Source organism: Amia ocellicauda, chromosome 2, assembly GCF_036373705.1.
Source record: "Amia ocellicauda isolate fAmiCal2 chromosome 2, fAmiCal2.hap1, whole genome shotgun sequence".
Lineage (NCBI taxonomy): Eukaryota > Metazoa > Chordata > Actinopteri > Amiiformes > Amiidae > Amia > Amia ocellicauda.
The window spans coordinates 18,485,480-18,507,649 of NC_089851.1; the positions used below are offsets into that span (position 1 = coordinate 18,485,480).

Here is a 22,170-nt window from a genome sequence, read left to right on the forward strand (position 1 = left end):
TGAAAGTTATGTTTGATATTATTAACCCCATGGAACCACAAAGGTCAATGGTATATAGCAGCTGAATGGACATTAGTTGAAAGCTGATTGTGGTGACCTTCATTTCTATTATTTACCCCATAGTGGGTAAAGTTTTACATTTTGAATTGTGATTCTTGATCAGTCATCAGAAAACAACAACGACATAGCTGTAATTGTACTAGATGATCTGTACCCTTTGAGATCTGTGTGGTACACCTATGGAGATAAGTGAGTAATCCAGCATTGTGAAGGGAACAGAACTGTAAAGTCTTGTACTTAAAAGAGAATAGAAAATAAATGTCAACTGTAACATTGTTTGGCCTGATTTTATTATTGTATAGTTCAAAATGAAAATCCAGTTGAAAGTAATAACACATTTCATATTCCACATGTTCTAGCTTAATTATACATGGTTTGGTATGTTGTGAATACACAGCAGCTTCAAAATGGCAAAAACTGAATTAGTCTTTCTGGCTTTCAATATGGCTTTTCAAAACTACCCTGCCACTGACATGAAGTTCAACAATGAAAGGATTTCAATTGCAATTTGCAGAAAAGAGGAGTGCCATTTCTGAGTAATTACACTGTCATGGAAATACAAAAAAATAATACAAAAAATGATGTTTCCTCTTAAAACAGAGTACAGTTTTTTTTTTTTGAGCCCTTGGTTTGGAGGTTTTGCATTGCATTTTTTTCAACAATCTGGTTTTCAAACATTTTACTTTGAACATTTCTGTAAATAAGTAAGTGCTTTAGAGTGCTTTGTGTGGTTAAAAAAGCAATTAATATGCCCTTGTGATCATGCTTAAAATACATAACAATAAACATCTGCATAATAATAAACAATCTATATAGAACAATTGGCCAAGGTTAACATTCTCTTTAAACACCTCTAATATAAACAGACACCGTTCTTACTGTTTATCCCATGAATCATGATTAATCACACTGTTAAAATGCAGCACGAGTAATTAAAGATATCCTCTTAAAATCAAAGACAAAAGTATTCACATTGCCTATAAACTCTCCCTCTCTCTCATCTAGATTTGTTACCTAGCTATAGTGTTCTTTATGTTGTAGGTTATCAAGTAGAACAACAGTAAGCCTGCCATGTGCCTTGTCCAGTGTGTTGTAACCTTTGGAGTACCCTCAGAGCAAAGCAGAATGTTTGAACTGGCATCGATAGCTTCAACTAAACTTGTGCTAATTGAATATATTGTTTGCTTTGAGATATGTTTGTTTCTAAAGACGTATACAAAGAAATATGTTTTTGATTAGTTAAAACACTTATAGTTCTGCTTTGCTAGCATACATCCCAATAAATAGTTGTGGAACAGTCCTTGTTTTTGTATACATATACACTTGACCCTGCCTTACTGTCTAAGCTGGGAGTTTGCATACTCGAGAACTGCCCTCTCTGTCTCAGCTCTCAGAATCCCTTTGTAAAAAATTATCTGATATTTGAACCCAGACTCTGACATCCTTTATTATAGATAGTTTTGTAGCACATGTGAAAAGTGCATGAATGGTTTTAAAACAGTGGTGACTGGAAAGGCATTGACTCACATTTGTTATGTGAAAACAACGTATGAAAGTGAAAATGACAAATGGAGTAGTCCATTGTGCAAAGGTCAATTGTATATAGCAGCTGAATGGACCTTAGTTGAAAGCTGATTGTGGTGCCGTTCATTTCTATTATTACCTCATAGTGGGCTACACCAGCACCATCCAACAGATGGCAAAGGGATCCATGACTCAACAGAAACCATGACAATTTGCCTGTAAGCACCAAGTATAAGGTTTTCAACTATACTCCGGTACTCCTGATTGTCAGATACCACACCAGTGAACGGGGTTAGACTAATTTAGAGAACGATAACAACGGGCAATGATCACATGTAATGTTCCGTCCATGAGTCATGTCCCACAGTGTAACATCTTATTGCCTCCTACTCCTGATCAATACGGTGCAAAATTATTATCCCTGGCAGAACAGGAGACAACATTATGTAGTATGAGTCAGGAGTCAGGAGTCATGACCTTTCTCATAATTACATTCCAAGATGTCAACACACTGGCTTACCATGCATATGTGATGTGATTGCCCATCCACAGAAGATAAATATCTACAACTTGCCTGGGCTGGAAATGTCCCTGAATTGTGTTAATTCATCAGCGTGCAAGTATACAACATTCAGTTTTCAGTGATAATTCCCTTCCCTTTTTGTAATACTTGATCCTTTTCAAATGTGGTACATATTCAGGAAAGTACTAATTATTTTCGTGCCAGATGCATTGTACAACATTTGCAAACATACACACACATATACACAAATAAAGATATGCCTAGATGTTTTCAGGTTAATGTCTTTTAAAATCCTAGATTACAAAGACAAAGCCAGTTTATATATATATATATATTTACACACATGGGAGTGGGAGAATGGTTTGGGAGAAAATGTACATCAGTCAACAATATCCAGAAAACTTCACAAAAAGAAGGAAGCCATTACAAAAAAATAAGCCATCTCAAAAAGGAGCCAAACAGAGAACACACAGCAGGAGGCAGAAAGAGATAAGAAAGTGAAAGTGAATGTCCCTGAGTGGCCCAGTCACAGTCGTGACTTGAATCCTATATGTACTGTCCTTCAGCAAACCCAAACAACTTATTATTATTATTATTATTATTATTATTATTATTATTATTATTATTATTATTATTATTATTATTATTATTATACTTGAGCAAATCTGCCAAGAAAGAATGGGCAAAAATTGTACCAAGACGTTGGGCTAAGTTGGTAGAGATTTACCCAAAAAGACTTGTGGCTGTAAATACCACAAGATATTGAGTTGATGGGTCTGAATATATACGCAATCAACATATTTCAGTTTTTCCTCTTTAGTTCTTGCTGACATTTACTGTAACGTAGAAGTTTTCAGTTTGAGCATTCAAGTAAAAAAAAAAAAAAGAATACTTTAAAAACAAAATGTGTTTGCATCATTTCGTAATTCCACAAAATGGGACCTCATAGGAAGGGTCTGAATACATTTGCAAAATTTGTGTTGATTTGTGTTTTTTGATAACTTATTCTTCAGATGGCATCTGTGAAAAAACATGTACTAATTGTGTTCATATGCCTGAATAATTGCATGTTTGCTTTCAAGACAGAAAAGAAAAAAAGACTTGAGAAGCACTAAGCTCACAAAAAGTCCTATCCTATTATCAGAGCTACTAATTTCATCAACATGAATGTTCTTTCTTTTGCCCTGGACTAGGAGGCACATATCAATAGAAAATGTTTGAAAAGAGGGAGGGAGGGGCATCGAGTTAAGGCCGCACCTAAGAGGCAGTTATTTTTTCAGTGCAACACTATAATGGTTTGATCTGTGCAATACACCAATACTGTATTTTTGGACAGATGCCTGGGTGCCTTTTTTTTGTAGTTAATCTGCTTATATTTTCATACAAAGCTTTAGTAGTGTCAGGTAAGGAGCATGACAACTGCAGCAATAGCTGTTTGAGGTAGCATTAGGCTTTGGGCTGATGCTGCCACATAAACGTTGGAATACAGTTTACAAACAAATGTAGCCATTCTGCAAATTATGTTGTTCACAAATAATAATAATAATAATAATAATAATAATAATAATAATAATAATAATAATAATAATAATAATAATAATAATACATGGATTGAAGACATACACATTTTCAGAATAAAGGTAATTTATACACACCAAAATCCTGTGTTTTTGTTAAAGCAAATAATTATTTACACACAGAGGAGGACATGTACCATTACAGTTTCATCTTATTGTAACTTATTTTATCAGAAATGCTTTGTTGTACTTGTGTTTATGAGTTACAGCAACACGATAATTAATTTGAGTATATTTTTCCTGCTGATGTTTACAAAATCGTGCTACTGCTTAACATTAATTGAAGGTACTGAACCTTTACTCTGTGGTAGTAAATTATTGTTTGCTTTTTTTTTCTCTCTCTCTAAATTAACTAGAATTGAAGATAATTTCCATAGTGAGAGTCAGTGTCCCTAAGCAATTAATTTTGTTAAGGCAGTAATTAAATGTAAGGATAACAGTAAATTAACCCTAAAGCTTTGGTGAGTAAGGACAGATAACAATGTTTTATCCTGTAGCAGCTATTTCCTCCTGCCATATAATTACTTTGATTTGCTAATAAATAAACCCTGCTCAATTAATTTCCACCATGTCCAAATGCCTTAAATACAGTCCTGTAATTTTAAAAATATTATTATTATCAGTGACATATTTCCAGTGGAATATTTGGCTGGAGGCCTGATGTGTAGTCTGTGAACTAGCATGTGTTCAAAGATGTTAGCTGCTAATACAGTGTGCATACATAAAGCCTGAAGGCAATTTACTTTATTTCAGACAGAACATAATTATTTTAGAGCAGAGATTTTATGTTGTTATTTATTTGATCACTTGATGCACTCCAGCAAACAGCAAGTGACAATAATCGCTGCTCCTGTTTGCTGAATGCTGAAAAGGATAATAAAAAAGGGTTACCTGTGGATTATAGATAAAGTATATTTTCCCTATGAGGAAAGACTGGACAGTGGAAAAACTTCCTTTATGAAAAAGTCATGCTCTCTAAAGATATGACAAAAGCTATCATCTTAACCTCTATCTCTAGAAGTAGATTGGATATTTCAGAGGCAAGCAAACTGTTTATTTTTTTGGTTTAATTTATGTTTCTTTTTCCTCCTAAGTCTGCTGGAGCAATTTATTTCAACACTGACTTTGACAGTTACAACATCTAGGTATCTAGGCATCTAGGTATAAGTGTCTCTAAAGTTTCTGACCTTATCCCTCATCAAACCTCTCTTGCGCACTCCCAACATACAATTAGGGACAAATACAGAGGACAAATGTTATTGTTTTTGTTTCCCAATAATGCCATTGAAAGACAATTTGCAACAAATGGTGTTTAAAATAAAGTAGGTGTATGTGCTTTAAGTAGTAACCTTACAAGATTATCTGCCATGGCAACTGAATGATATTACAATGGTAACATAAATGTCTTACTCAGGGGCAAAATAAATATAATTGTCTGTGCTAAGAGCCATGTGAGGAATGGCAAGTCATTTTGTAAATCAGGGTTGTATTAAATTAGTAATACAAGAGTTTTCCACACGAGACCAAATACAGACATCTCTATCTGTTTCCAGTTTAGATTTCAGTGAAATTCATATTTTCAAACAATGTATTATATGCATTATATATTCAAACCACCTACAAATGGTGCTATAGGTACAATAGTCAGTAATGATGTTAGAAGAGATATTTTTGGTTTAAAAAAGTTGCAGTAACTATAATACAATTATTTATATTTTAAACTGTAACAGAGATGATAAGTAATTCTGTGTATACAATGATGTACAGTAGAAAATTAAATGTCTCTCAAAATACAGCTCAATGAAGACACTCCCTAAAAGATCAAATCAAACACACCACAAGGCACCCAATGGGCCAATCAGAAGTGTTTCATATTGACACAAGCAATATTTGTTGTTCAGTAATCTAATTCTGAATATAAAGTTTATTAAGCATTTTCATTTTGCTCCTTTGTTATTTATTACTCAATTAAATTGATAAACTCTTAACTGAGGAAGGGTAGCATCTAAGTTTGTATTATATTAGCATTTAAAGAGATAAACTAACAACAATAAATACCCCCCTGTGCATTCCACATATAATGCACTCATCTTTCACAGTGCTTTCTGGTGCATTCATCAAGTGTATCGCTAATCTCCAGCAGGTGATGACAGAAGAAAACAGTCTAACTATGCATTTTGAACCTTTAATACCCTGCAAATGTTACCATAACATAATAAAGAATCTTCAAAGAGACCAATTGCTTAGATAATCAGGATTTTATTACATAAAAACAAATGGAAATTAGATCAGCCCAATTAGTTATTAAATACCACATTCGCCACAAGATCATGTTATAATGATCTAAGAAATGCATACAATGGTCACAATGGGTAGTATTCAGAATTATGAGAGTCGTTGAACAAAATGCAGTTTGCAACTTCAATCACACCTCCACATTAAAGAAACAAAGCAAAATTAAACCTTTTAATGTAAATTAAATCATTTTAACCAAAATTACAGCCTGTTTATCTCTGCTGGCCAAGTGAAGGAGAACACTGACAAACAAAAAACTATAACCAAGCGGATATCCTCGCTCCGTGCTACCAGCTGAAAACTAGTCTGTTGCCAGGCAACGTAAAGATGTTCAGGCAGCAACATTTATTGAAGGGGTAGCAGCCTCTAAGGCACATCTCCACACTGTTTCCATTTCAGACATTTGCATTAGAGCTACTTGTTCTACCTTTACAGCATTTCATACATAATTAATCTCAGGAATTATTCTTATTTTTCTAGAGGGTGTGTATGTATGGTGGGGTTTATTACTAGAATGGATGTTGCATGTTTTGGATGTTAAGGATAAGGTACAGCTAGTGTACCCCTTAGATTACTTACCTGTGCAGTGGTGGACAAGGGGTTGACAGCGATGGTAGACAGTGGAACCCATAAATCAGAAAATTCATTAAACTAAGGAGGTGAAGGTGTTAGGAAAATTAAATTGAGCTTTCCTGTATTATGGCACTACAGATTGCAGGCTCTATTGTAGATATTGGTAGACAGTAATAAAAGTCTGATAAGCAATCACTGCAGTTCCTGATGCCATGCCTGCTCTAATAGATGTGCAATCATTGTGACAGCATGGTTATAACACTGGCCAAACACTGTTTTAATTTCCAATGCAGTTTATTGCATGGCTACTAAAGAATAACCAGTATTTGCATAAGGGGTTGTAAGGATGTGAGTTAATAAACAGTGAAGAGGTAGATGAGGCAAAGTAATGTGAAATCATTCCTGATTAAAGAATTAATACACTGGCATACAAATGTAAAAATGCCTCCTGTGCCTTTATACCAGGGAGTTATTGTAATGGTTGGTCTTTACAGAGATTCTCTCTTCAGCAGCCCACATCCTTCTCAGACGTCTGGATCTCACTTGAAATTCCCCACAAAATTAATTGAGTCTCACAATATCCTTAGTGTATTTCTTTTAAGACAACAGGAGTCCAACAAAAAAAGCCCAGCATTAGTCTTGCATAGCCTCTATCAAAAGTAAATTGATATGGAAAACTTACAGTGGGGGAAAAAAGTATTTGATCCCCTGCTGATTTTGTACGTTTGCCCACTGACAAAGAAATGATCAGTCTATAATTTTAATGGTAGGTGTATTTTAACAGTGAGAGACAGAATAACAACAAAAAAATCCAGAAAAATGCATTTCAAAAAAGTTATAAATTGATTTGCATGTTAATGAGGGAAATAAGTATTTGACCCCTTCGACTTAGTACTTCGTGGCAAAACCCTTGTTGGCAATCACAGAGGTCAGACGTTTCTTGTAGTTGGCCACCAGGTTTGCACACATCTCAGGAGGGATTTTGTCCCACTCCTCTTTGCAGATCCTCTCCAAGTCATTAAAGTTTCAAGTCTGACGTTTGGCAACTCGAACCTTCAGCTCCCTCCACAGATTTTCTATGGCATTAAGGTCTGGAGACTGGCTAGGCCACTCCAGGACCTTAATGTGGTTCTTCTTGAGCCACTCCTTTGTTGCCTTGGCTGTGTGTTTTGGGTCATTGTCATGCTGGAATACCCATCCACGACCCATTTTCAATGCCCTGGCTAAGGGAAGGAGGTTCTCACCCAAGATTTGATGGTACATGGCCCCATCCATCGTCCCTTTGATGCGGTGCAGTTGTCCTGTCCCCTTAGCAGAAAAACACCCCCAAAGCATAATGTTTCCACCTCCATGTTTGACGGTGGGGATGGTGTTCTTGGGGTCATTCCTCCTCCTCCAAACACGGCAAGTTGAGTTGATGCCAAAGAGCTTGATTTTGGTCTCATCTGAGACCACTTTCACCCAGTTCTCCTCTGAATCATTCAGATGTTCATTGGCAAACTTCAGACGGGCCTGTACATGTACTTTCTTGAGCAGGGGGACCTTGCGGGCGCTGCAGGATTTCAGTCCTTCACGGCGTAGTGTGTTACCAATTGTTTTCTTGGTGACTATGGTCCCAGCTGCCTTGAGATCATTAACAAGATCCTCCCGTGTAGTTCTGGGCTGATTCCTCACCGTTCTCATGATCATTGAAACTCCACGAGGTGAGATCTTGCATGGAGCCCCAGACCGAGGGAGACTGACAGTTATTTTGTGTTTCTTCCATTTGCGAATAATCGCACCAACTGTTGTCACCTTCTCACCAAGCTGCTTGGCGATGGTCTTGTAGCCCATTCCAGCCTTGTGTAGGTCTACAATCTTGTCCCTGACATCCTTGGACAGCTCTTTGGTCTTGGCCATGGTGGAGAGTTTGGAATCTGATTGATTGATTGCTTCTGTGGACAGGTGTCTTTTATACAGGTAATGAGCTGCTCAGCTCGTTACCTGTATAAAAGACACCTGGGAGCCAGAAATCTTGCTGATTGATAGGGGATCAAATACTTATTTCCCTCATTAACATGCAAATCAATTTATAAATTTTTTGAAATGCGTTTTTCTGGATTTGTTTGTTGTTATTCTGTCTCTCACTGTTAAAATACACCTACCATTAAAATTATAGACTGATCATTTCTTTGTCAGTGGGCAAACGTACAAAATCAGCAGGGGATCAAATACTTTTTTCCCTCACTGTATTATTAGTCAGTCTGAACACATACAGTTATAAAGGACTGTGCTGTACAGATGTTTCCCAGCCTAACAGCCACAGCCCCCTCTCCCAGCAGTCACAGCATCACTCCAATAGAGTATTTTGCGTTCTGAGCGTGGTGCTCTGCAGCAGATCACAATTCATTGTATAAAAAATGTACTTTATTCTAGAGCTAGAATACTTGGCAAGCTGAAGATTCATTAAATGGATGTGATTGTATGTATCTGTGGAAGGTGAATGTTGAGTAGATGTAATGTAAATGTAAATGTAGTACACTGAGGCAATATTTCCTGCTTGGCTCCTTTTCTTTCTGTGCTAACCATAACTATTGATCTGACTGGTCCTCTGAAAAAAAGAGCATTCAAGCTTTCTGCCCTATTCATGCCAGGAGGCATTGGAGTTAAATGAAATCGCCTTGCTTGGCTTCTTTTCATTTATCTCTATGCCATATGCAGAGAGTATTTATATGAGCTGTGAAACTGCTGTAAGGATTAATGTCTTACATAGTCTATAAAAGCAGCATGATTGATTCTGAGTACTGTCAAAGATCTCCTTTGGTTAATGGCAAAGGATCACAAAAGATAAAGGCTTTTTAAGATGAGTTATGAGATTCTCATACAACGAATTCGATTTTCGCCTCATAAAGCTACAAAGGCAATCAAACAAAAATAAATACTTAAAAAATAGAAGGGTTTGTCGTGATGACTACAGAGATGATGTCATCATTTGATTAAACTTTTATTGAGGAAACTTTTTAACCATTTAAACATTGTGTTTCAGTTATTACAATCAACTGTAGCATTTGCAATAGCTTGTAAGACTAAAATGAATGTGACATAGAATTGAAAGATACAAAAAGACAGCAGGAGGTGCTATAGTATTTGTTGGCACAAATGTAAGGATATGTATTTCTAAAAAATAAAAGAAAACTGAAAATCATAAAAGGTGTACAAATGTTTGATTGCTTTCACATTTGAAACTGAGCTTTTACTTATATATCTGCCATTGTGCCAACTCAGTCTTTGGTCATAATGCAATGCTTCTACTGTTGCAGTACTTATCTGAACAGAAATTATGAAACAGAATTAGAGGATTTAAAATAATGTTTTCAGTATCATATTATTTTAATATAAGATATTATTTTTATAACACATAATTACATTCAAATAATTAAATACTCTTTCATTTGAAAGTTACACAGTTCCCAATACAAAATAAGTTTATCTTACCAACATGATTTGCTTTGTGTTTATAAAGGAACAGGTTTGCTCATTTATATATCATACTTAGATCTATCACAGGATATACCAGTAAAAAAGCAAAAGCCGGAGAAAGCAGCTTTTACATAACAATGGTGTAGATAGATCCTAGATATATTATGTTCTATATAACATTGCATTAAATTAATTATAATATAGATGGCCTAGTGCACAGAAGACTATATCTCACTAACAGCCCAAAATGTATTCATTCAAGGTTATACATTTTACAGTGCTTTGGAGGTTTGGTTTCTGTGCTCAATGATATATGAAAACTTTGTTGAAACCCTAAATGTAACTGCATGTCAGGATTATCAGGACTTGCGGTTCCTTTGTCAAAAATACAAACAAGGCCTCTTTTGATGTATAGTACTTCATGCAGTCTCTTTCAGTTTAGTAAGATTATGTGTATTCTACACTTAAGGATAGATTTTCATTTGGATTCTTCAAATTCAAAGAGGTTTGACATGGGATTATGAAAATGAACTAGACATGTTAATACCACCATGAAAAAGAATAATAAGACAGAACCTCTACGGATAAGAGGACACGCCAAATATGTAAAAACATATTTCAAACTCTTACAGCATAGGTAAACAGGCTGCTGTCATACAGCGAATATTGAATAGTGAATAAAAAAATAGACGTGTGGTTGTTAAACTTATTGAATGTTTTCTCAAAGAGTATATACGTTACAAAGATAAGGAGGATCTGAGATATTTTATAGTTAAGGATCTGATTCAGGGACTCGAGTTTTGTTTTTTGATAAGTCTGGAGTATGAATGTATACTGTCTATACAGCTTGGGTAATAGAGCAGTGAGACCATTTTTGTTTTCCACTGATGAGTTTTGGTACAGCATAAAACAGTTGGCAATAGCTACCAGCCACATTTCTGTCTTTAGTAAGCTAAGGTTCCTAAAAGTGACACTTATGGTGTAGGCACTACCAAGATGGTATAGAGAGAGGTCAGAGTGAACTTAAGTATGACCAGATTCTTAAAAATAAAATAAAAATAATAATCTATTATCTATGTGTAGCGTTCATTTTGTTTTCTCTGATCTCTGAATTTCACTTGAAACATCAGCTATAATCAAGGTATTTTGGCACCATCCTGTGGTCAATAAAGACAATTCCATTAAACAATTTTTAAAAATGAAGTATTGAGAAAGTCTTTATAAATGATGATAAAATAGGGAGTTTGAAAGATGTCAGAATATGACAATAGTTTAGTAAGTGATGAATACATAAGTAATTTCATAAGTTTGATAACTACAATTCACCATTCCTCTAACCCTATTTATGCAGTTTTCCTACAAATATCTCAATTGATTGTTCATTAGAAATTCACATCTTTAAAGGAGAGCAAACTGTGGATTTCTAGTGGGCATCTAGCAATAGCATCTAATCACATGCAAAGAACCTGTAGCAATTGCCTACAATCTTCATGCAGCTTAAACCCTCAGATTTCAACACAACAGACTGCGATTGTACAAGGGAACAGTGACTGTGGACAGTAATTTATGCAGGAATACGAGCTGGGATGACAAGAAGGCTTTGATACTATACTTTCAAGAGACATATCCTGCTTTCTGACAAATTCCAAGAATAAGAAGCTTCAAAGGGACATCTTTTCACTGCAGTTTCAAGGACTTACACTACTACATACACCGATCAGCCATAACATTATGACCACTGACAGGTGAAGTGAATAACACTGATAATCTCGTTATCATGGCACCTGTCAGTGGGTGGGATATATTAGGCAGCAAGTGAACATTTTGTCCTCAGAGTTGATGTGTTAGAAGCAGGAAAAATGGGCAAGCGTAAGGATTTGAGCGACTTTGACAAGGGCCAAATTGTGATGGCTAGACGACTGGGTCAGAGCATCTCCAAAACTGCAGCTCTTGTGCGGTGTTCCCAGTCTGCAGTGGTCAGTACCTATCAAAAGTGGTCCAAGGAAGGAAAAGCGGTGAACCGGAAACAGGTTCATGGGCGGCCAAGACTCATAGATGCACGTGTGGTCCGATCCAACAGACGAGCCAATCGAGCATCTGTGGGATGTGCTGGACAAACAAGTCCGATCCATGGAGGCCCCACCTCGCAACTTACAGGACTAACGTCTTGGTGCCAGATACCACATCACACCTTCAGAGGTCTAGTGGAGTCCATGCCTCGACGGGTCTGGGCTGTTTTTGGCGGCAAAAGGGGGACCTACACAATATTAGGCAGGTGGTCATAATGTTATGGCAGATCAGTGTATTTGACAGTCAGACAGAGGCCTTTTTTCCTGTCTCTCTTTTTTTAATGTGCTGAGAAATAAAATAAACTTAAAGCTTAACAAGACCTCATATAAAGTAATTTGAAATCCTTCACAAATTGAACAGTGATCTCTGCACCCCTGAAGGCAGTAAGAACTATTCCACTTCCCTACGCACGTAAAATCTAATTTGAAAATACAAGATTGTTATAGACATAAGAATGCATTGAAAAACCAGTCAGTAGTTATATTTCAATAAAGTGGATATGAAAATAATCTACAAAAATATGCAAATTCTTACTCTGGGATTATTGAATGGATTCTAAAGCTTGTATTACTGTATTTCAAATCTATAATCCAAAATAAATAAAGATACTACCTTGTAAATGAGGTTTAACAATTTATTAAAAGAAAATACTTTAATGCTGAAGAAATGTCCACTTTATGCTCTGATTTGTGGTAATTACTATGTAAATACTGGGGAGTAGCACAGGCCACTGAAGGACAAACACAAAATAATTTTCTACAGAACAAGCTTCTGTCTTTGGTATTTTGCTATAGTATGTTTTAACTAGTTTGTAATTCCTTTCCTTACTGTACACTGCACTGTGTTATACACTAGATGTGTACTATTTTATTAGCATTAGTAATATATATCCATAAATGGAAATAACTAGCAAGAGAATTGAACATTTTTATTTCAAACCATTTTCCCCCAAACAAAAAATACATTATTTTCATTTTCATGTTTAGGATACAATGCTCTTCACAATTCAATAGAAAACTATCACCACCACAAATAAAACTGGTGTAGTTAATGAAAGTAAGGTTGAATTGTCATTTTGAAAGCACATCTGTTGACAATAAATATTGATTAAGAACTTCAGTCTTAATTTAATAATGGAACCCTCCTAAACATCATCTCTAAAAATGTATTTTAACCCTTGCAGAAAGAAAACTTAACACACTGTAAGACTGACTTCATTAAGCATGCAGTAAGTATTCAAACAATTAATGGAGAAAGTTATCTATCACTTAGGCTTAGTTTACAGCATTAACTCATGATTCCATGCATACCGTTTAAATTAACACACACAAAAAGTAGACAAAAGAAGGCAAACACCATTGTATATACAACCTATTAGAACATAAGTACTTATATCTGCTCACACAAACCACACATGTTCATACAAAAATAGGCCATTTAGAAATGCATACAGCATGTAAAACTATCACAGTGAATGTGCGCAATTGCAGCAATATTAGTCATAAGAACTATTCAAGGCAAAGTTAAACCTGTTTTCAATTTGTATTTCATAAGCAAACCTCCTTAAATCAATTCTAAAAATTAAATTATTCTTTTGGTATAGATGGTATATAAATAACACACATTTCTTAAGACCCAGTTACTATACTAAAGTTCTACCAAATCTGGCAGTTTCATTTGAAGTTAATATTTACAAGAAAAATAAATCCTCAAAGGAAGTCATACACTACTAAACAAAGAACTACAATTAGTTTGTTTTAAGTCATTTATTTATATTAAATTTGGGTCTCCCCTATTCATGATCCTAACTTAATGAAACTGTGCACCCACGGTTAAGATAAATCTAAAAATATATAAGAGTATTATATTTTAACCTTCTATAGTCTAGCTGAATGAAAACTATCAGTGTTTGGTCACACTATTGTTTGAGATGTTTTTTTTCAAATCCAAAGACATTATTTAAATACCAACCTGATCACAGTAATATTATCAAATTAAATAACTATACAATGTACCTAATGAGCATTGTTTTGAAATCTCAATACCTGTATAATAGATGCCTCAACAGGATGGTTAAGAAAAATATTTGTGCACCTTTTACATGGATCAGGATATAACTGAAATTACCAAGAAAACCCCATTATTACCATTGTTACGTTCAAAATGGGAAACATACCCTGCCACCATGTACAGCACGTACGGCTATATAAAAGTAACATAAAATGAAATCCATTTTACCAGTCTTTGTGAATATGCACCAGTCATTTTTTTAACATCCTTTTTCTTTAAGTGTTCAGAAAAGCTCTCTAAAACAAGCAGGTTGTGAGAATTAAGTAGCAGTACTATTCTTTGGGACTTCGCAATTGCTACTCTCAGTCCCTCCATACGGCAACACATTTGGCAAGATTTCTCCGTCATGAATCATGTCTCATTGATAAAATTGCGTCAATTTTCAAGACATTGGTGTTGCTGGTTTTGAGATGATTATATTAACACTGATGTTAACATCGCATTCCTCTTCTCGGGTTGTTTTTAGTTTCAGCACTGGAACAGTAGCAAATCCAAAGTGTCCATGTTTTTAGACTTCGTATTCTGCTAACATTTAGTTGTGAATCTCATTCTCTCGGTTTGGAAGCTTTTCCACTAACGCTTTATGATTCATATTTACGCTTGCTAGAACTCCGCCCTCATTGGCTTCAGAACCCGCATAGTCTATTTCTTCTCCTTTCAGAGTGGTCATGTGACCTCCAAGGGCTTTTAGAATTGCGTTGCCTGCACAAATATCCCACTTCTTGATGTATGTGACGTGGATATAGACGTCTGCTTTTTCATACTTGTCAGGCATGTCCAATAGAGCACCAACTTTATAACCTACAAAACAGTCAAATATATTCATAAGTGTGACATTTATGAAGATTTAAATAAGTATATATATAAGTATAAGTATATGCATTTTTTATTTATTTTTTCCTTTAAAAATAAAGCATCTCCCCTTTTGCCTATTACGTCACTGTAAACCGAGAACTCAAGCAATGTCAGCAACATTGCAGATCCTAAACAAAACTATCTAGAATGGATGACATACGTACGAGGAGAGCGAGTGTGTGTTTATATTACTGTACATCAACTAACTGCTTTAACGGTTTGATTTGCTGATGAAGTATCACAATTTCGTGAAAACTATCTGTTCCCTGGCACAATACCTGCTCCTCCTGCTGCAATGATTCCCGTATCATTCCCAAAAGCTTCCTGAATGAAGGGCTTGACCTTCCCGGCGTGAGAGAGCGAGACGATGACTTTGGGCGACTTCTCATTGTATGAAGCTCGAGCTTTCACACTGGAGCCAGCACCTACCATTGCCCACACTGAGGAGAGGGGAGAGAGATGCACAGAAATTAGAAGACATTACAGTACCACCATTGTACATTACAATATTGCCCTCTTCTGAATGCAAGCTAACTAAATACCCAACCTGTGAATGAAACGTTCGCATAATTGTTAATTGTTCATTCAATAGAAAGATTATTGACAGCCAGGGAAAACAGGCAATATTTCAACCAATATTTCTGAATTAATCTGAAGAGATTTCTTAATTTTTTTTATAAATAAATTATTCTGTCTGGTAGTGTGTCCAGGTGGGGAACACAACATCATGGGCAACAGAACGGCTTATGTGAAGCACCAGCATCTGTTTCCAGGCGTTAACATGTTGAAATGTGTGAAAAATAAAAAGAATACAACAAGACAAAGAACCTCTGGTCTAGGGCTGTGTCAGTAAAAGGTATGCTGCCTCACCACAGTGAAAAATAATTTATCATCAATACCGGCTTTTATTTTATTTTTTTATGTAGTGATTCTGAAGCCTCTCTGTTTGGTGATATGGTAAGGTTGCTGCACTGCGGCGTGGCAGATCTGGGTTTGAATCCCCACTGTGGCAGCTCGATGAGCAACGTTCAAGATAGATTACTCATAGCCTATAACACTACAAAATACACTAGGACATTTTTTCTCATTATAGTAATCTATTTTTTATAAATAGATTGTTTTGTTTCAGTATTTAGTATTGTTATGCTAGAAGTGTGTATTTGCATACATAGCTCTGAAGTCACGCACATGTCACGCATTTCAAACAAACTATGCTACTTGCACGCCCCCAGCCCCTCAATCACCCCCCCCACCCACTCCAGCTCAGGCTGACCGGTTTCTGTCTTTTTTTCAAGTGACAAATCTCACGCACTGACATTTTGAAAACTTGAGAGCTATGCGGCTTTAGTCATTCACTTTAGTCATTCTGCACAGAGTCAGTGGAAAGTCTGAGCACTCACTGACTAAATGGTCAGATTATGTGCAGAATGAGGAAAGTCTGCGCGACATGAACGCACCCCATGGAAACAAGAGTGATGCATGGTAGTTCAACAGTTTCTATAGGAAGTCTGCTAAGTTAAAACATATAGCCGGAGTTATCGATAAAAAGGGTGAGATTAAAGAGTTGAAAAGGCTACAACTGCAGTGAGTAACTGTAGGATTTAATTAAAGGCTCTTTTACAATCGTTGTAGGACATTAAGAAGTATTCAATCTAAATTAAATTGTGTAGTGACCAGGTTTTATTTATGTAGCTACTGAATTGAATACTTACTGTATCTGTTATTTATGATTTATTAACAGCTCTGTTGGGCTTTTATTTATGTAATCTGTAAGTGAATATGTACTGTATCTTATTTATGATTTATTAGGCTATAGCGCTATTTGTTTTTAGCACAGCTTAAGTAGTGATTTCAAAATAAAACTTGATGACAATCTTTTGACTTTATTGTTTATGATTAAAAACGTGTGTTGAAAATTACATAACAAATACACTGTCCATTTATACATTGTTTTCAAAATGAATAGTGAAACATTGCAGCTCTGATTCAATCATCATTAAAGCCAGACAGTCATGTTGGTATTTGTGGCACAGAACCTCCACATACAACATCACTGAAAGCACAACTTTGTAATAAAAACAACATTGAAACTGATTCATATATTTAAATATAGTTCTTTAAAATATGTATTTGAATCTAAAAAGTCTACTTCAAATGCTCCTTTTAAAGTCAGGACTTTAAGTCATAATACTTAAGAAAACAATTTGCAATGTCATTTGCATATCAGTATTTTAAATCTTTATTTTATTCTGTTTGTGTTGTGTATTTATTAATTTTACCTTTATTTTTGTATTTGTGTAGTAACTAGTTCTACTGTTTGATTGAACAATTAAACAGAAGACGCCTCCTACTTTTTCAGAATAGTGGAACTAAGCCCTGCCCCCGCACCTACTCTGGGCTAAATCTAGGCTGCCCCAAGTGTCCACATCCAAGATTTATTTGAGTTATTATACAATGGTAACTGAAAGGAAAAAAATAAAATAAAAAAACTTTTCAAATCTGACTTGAAAGCAGTCAAGTTAATTTTATTTCTCAGCCAAGATTTGCAAAAAAAATGTCAATAAGTGTATAAGGAAAGCTTATAAGTGTGTATATGTATATTTAAACAAACAACTTATATGTGTTGCAAACATTCAATAAGTAGAGATCAAACATACCTGTGTAATCTGTGAAAGGATAGTAAATTACTCCAATTATGGGGACACCATCTACAGCAACACAAACCATTGTTGTGACATACTGGCGAAGGTTCTCTGTGGGGAAAAACAAAAAACAGACCTAATGTTGCATATATAGTTGATTAAAAAGAAACAGGATATTAAAAAACATGTATAACCAATTACAATTAAGGTGAAAAAGCCTTGATTAGTGGTTGCTGTTCATCTTTGTGACCTTGATATGTAGAGTAGTTTATATTGCTGAAGCTGCTAAACACACAGTAAGAGCCCCGTTAGACAGCCGAGCTCACAACCTGGTGTTAATGAATTCTATGAAGGCCATACCTGCCAAACACACAGGCAATTAAGTGCTGGTTTCCAATTAAACAAATGACACTTTATGTTTAGGTATGTTCTCGTGGTTCACAATAAGGAACTGCATTTCATATTAATATGGTACATTACACATACAACACATTCAAATAAAAATAAATAAAACTTTGCTGAACCTGTGTACTCCTTTGTTGCATCCAGAGGGTCTATCCACACAGTAATACTCTCGGCTGGTACTTCTCTGCTCTCGGTGATCGTGGCTTGAATGTCATCGGGAATCTTATGGCTCCACACAGCAGTTTCTTGGTCAGCAGCCTCATCGTGTTCCTCTGAGTTGACCTACACACAATTCATTTGCATATAATCAGGTAATGGTGACATTTAACTGAAATCTATACCATCACAGAGACATGAACCACACAGAGTAAATCTGCAAATGTTCACATGCATAGTTAATGGTATAATCCTACTTGAAAGAGAATGCAGAGGACATGTTTTTGCTTGGATTTAAACTATTCTCAGCAGTATCTCCCCTTAACCATCACGTACATGTACAATTTCTAGGCCTTCTGTCATATGGCTTTAGTGTCACTATTTTTTTTATGTCAGTTGAGCTTTAATAGCTTTTTTGGAGTAAATGCATGCTGGCTGCTTCTTTTTCACTCTCCTGAAAGTATGTGGTTGAGGGTCGGGATGGTTAGCCGCAATAAACGAATGAAGTGTGTCCGCTGCAGCTCTGAAAAGGCTAAATATATATTATACATCAGAAAGATTGTTAACCATATGTATGTGTGTGCAAAACGATTGTAATTGGCTTGACTGAGGCCTGTGAACAATCTTTAAATGCTGTGTTCAATTAAGTAAAATGTTCATAACGATATATTCCAAATGCAGACAAGTAACCACATTAAACGTCTTAAATCTTCTATAACAATACTGCAGAAATTACTTCTGATGTTCAGTAAATAAGTGATTGTTTTTTTTGTTTTGTTTCACTTTCTTTGAGCCTTTCTTTTATGCCACTGCGTAAAGAGCACCATGATCTTTCTGAGGGTGACAGTTTTGTGAAGGAATGCATGGCTTGCATAGGAATGTATATAACTGAGACACATTAAGAACATTAGCAAAGTACGCTAATTTGAATTCCTTCAAATTAATATTCCTTCATAAATATGCAGAGTTTAAGATTGTTTGTTTTTGTTATTTGTTTGTGCTGCTACTCCTAGACCAACACATCACTTCCTGTACCCATATTGCAACATAACCTACTTAACAGCTCAGCATCTGTGGTGGATCAGTGTAATTGCAGCCTCAGAAGAGGGGAGGAAAAAAGGCAAGAAGCAGGAAATGCCAATTTTGAAACCAAAGACAATTGAATGTAGTTGCTTTAAAACAAATATTAAAATATATTTAAGCATTTACATCAAGATGGTTAAACCTAAATTGCAACAGCTGACCAGACCACACCTGTGCATGCATCAGTGTAGTTGTTTTCTCATAATATGTCAACCTGAAATACATATTTCAAAAGTTAGACACCTACTAAATAAATAAAACCTTATAATAAACATTCAGTCCAACGTATTCAGATCATGCTGGACAATTGTTAAAGTATTATTGCTCTGGCTATACAGCCTTAAAAGACTGCACACAAAGCACACAACTTTAAAGGCTTCCTTAATAAGTAGTGTATTTTCATTTGATGTATATTGGAACACAATCCGAATAAATATTTAAATGATGTATTCACAAGCATAGGTGTATGACCAGCCACTGCCACACCATTACACATGCACTCACCTGTAGAAAGGGGTAGGCGTTTTTAATGAGGTGATACATCTTCCTGTGTGAGTATAAGTCCCCCAGTGTTAGCATTTCGTTAACACCTTCCCGGGTCAATCCCTTGGACTTGGCATCCAGAGTGTCATCCTCTCGGATCCGTTTTACCTCTCGGCCCCCTGAGACTGCAGCCTCCAATGACAGCGCCAGTAAGTCCCGCAGGTCCACACTTTTCCCCTGCCTGAATGCGGCTATCCTGCTGGATATCACACCCGAGTACAGGTGATAGATCACCCCCAGCCCCAGCACACAAAATACAGCCACCCCAAGCGGAGACAGCCTGATCCCCATCGGAGCCATTGCACATGAATCCCTGGCTATGCTACTGCAGTAAGAACAAGACTACATGCATGCAGAGCGAATATACGTAGAAATGTAGATCTCAATATAAAATGTAGGATTAATACTAAACTTTCTATCAACAAAATTATAGTTTCTAGTAATGTGTTGCAGTATTTGCAAAAACAGGTTTACCGCCTACATCTATGAAATACATATTTATCTTTCGTAATGTACTAAAAATTGTGTATACATATGTTTGAGCTATGTTTATCATAACTGCTCTTTACATGACGATGCTTCGCTGAATTCAAGTGGTATCGGTAGGTTATTCGTATATATTATAATCAAACCAATTTAGTAAGCGCATGAAAATACAGACTTTAAGAAATAACATAGGCAAATAAAACGACTCATCTCCTATTTAGTGCCAGACATAATTTGAGTGCACACAACCATTTTTCAGCAAACAATTCCACGTCCACGGGGGGAGGTGAAAGGTCAAATGTGCCTTTTTCCTTTTCCGGGTCAAGCAAGATGGGCGCTCTGGAGTCATGTGACTGTGTCAGCACACGTTGCTTCCTGGTTCTTTGAGGACACGTGTTGTGTTGAATGGTAAACCAGTTTTTCCTTAAATGATTCAATTAATCGCACAATCCAAGACATTGAGATTACAGATTCGGTTAAAAAGAAACGTTAGGCTACTTACATGAAATACAAGCTTACATGTATACTCATGTATTTTTTTATGATAATGTACATGTACAAATTGTATATTCTGTGCCCCAAGAAAAGACAACACATTAATTTTAGTCAAGCTCAGATAATTAGAACAAAATATGCTGAAGCCTGGAGGACTTTAGATATGTTAGATTTAGATATTAAAAAAACATTGAAGGAATAACCCATACCTACAGAAGTGCAATAAAGATGCCATGGACAGACAAGCGTAACAATTTATTAAACGCAGTGAATAATGGGTCTTTGCAATAAAAAGCAGACCCATGATTGGGGAACAAGAGCAAAATTAACTTAATAGTCTTTTTACTTTTATATGTTGTGCTTTGTCTTTTATTTAATTAATTAATGTGTATTTTTTTTTTATGACAAGCTATTTCATTCCCCCCAGGTTAAACATAATGAAGAGGACTTATATTACCAACTTTACCTCTTAATCTGCAAAATAATTTGTAGAAACTTCTCAGCAAGAGATACTTAGACCTACACACATTACTCTAAAAGACAGACTGATGCTAAAACATTGTCTTGAATGGTTTACATATATTGACACGACTTGAGACATGTTACAATCACCCGTTTTACAAAAGAATTTAAATATGTGAACATAATATACTTACATGAATATAGTTTTTAATTGGACAAATATATGTAAATATAACCCAAAGACAAAAGTTGTGTGGCGGGGGGGGGGTCAAATTTGAAGATTGCACATTTATTTTTCTTAAAAAAAAATGACTTGTTTTAAATATGTCCATGTTTTACAATTCTGTGGTTTACTGCAGAGTTCATTTCTCAACTGTTCTATACACAGGAAAAGGCTTGGTTTGGTTTTACTGCATTCTGCTCCTGTGTATGCCACTAGATGTCATACTGCACTACAGAGTAACGTTTCACTGTAATGACTGAATTTGAAGCCCAAAACCCCATTGACTTTCTATTGATTGAAACCAAGCCCCAAGCCTCCTGCTGAACTGAATGCAGTTTGTTTGAAAAGCAGAGCACTGCATTTTTATACGATGCAATTAAGTGTTTTCCCTTATGTGTTGTCTCCTATGGCCCGACTTCAAATAGGAACTGACCAAATATTAAAGCAGAAACATCTGTCACAGTGTAAAACACTGTAGATATTAATAAGCAGAGGAAGGAATACACACAGGTAAAATGTTGCTTTTTTCATAACATATCAGTGATAAAGACGAGTTATAGCCAAAACATTATTAAACTAATTATAACTATATCATTCATTGACCTGCCATATGCTTTTTTACCAGACAAATGGGTGCCTGTGCAATATCAAAATAAAATAACAGTAACA

The 22,170-nt window shown here is 35.7% G+C and overlaps 1 protein-coding gene across 1 annotated transcript; it reads right to left on the reverse strand.

Moving 5' to 3' along the window:
* Positions 1 to 12,995: 12,995 nt before the first annotated feature.
* On the reverse strand, positions 12,996 to 20,639 carry bpnt2 (3'(2'), 5'-bisphosphate nucleotidase 2). The gene is made up of 5 exons (XM_066719977.1): positions 19,797 to 20,639; positions 18,173 to 18,335; positions 17,664 to 17,759; positions 15,285 to 15,446; positions 12,996 to 14,952 (listed from the first exon to the last, which is right to left on the reverse strand). Exons 1-5 carry the CDS (start codon positions 20,133 to 20,135, stop codon positions 14,684 to 14,686), a joined length of 1,029 nt encoding a protein of 342 aa, XP_066576074.1. The 5' UTR covers positions 20,136 to 20,639; the 3' UTR covers positions 12,996 to 14,683.
* Between the last annotated feature and the right edge of the window lie 1,531 nt (positions 20,640 to 22,170).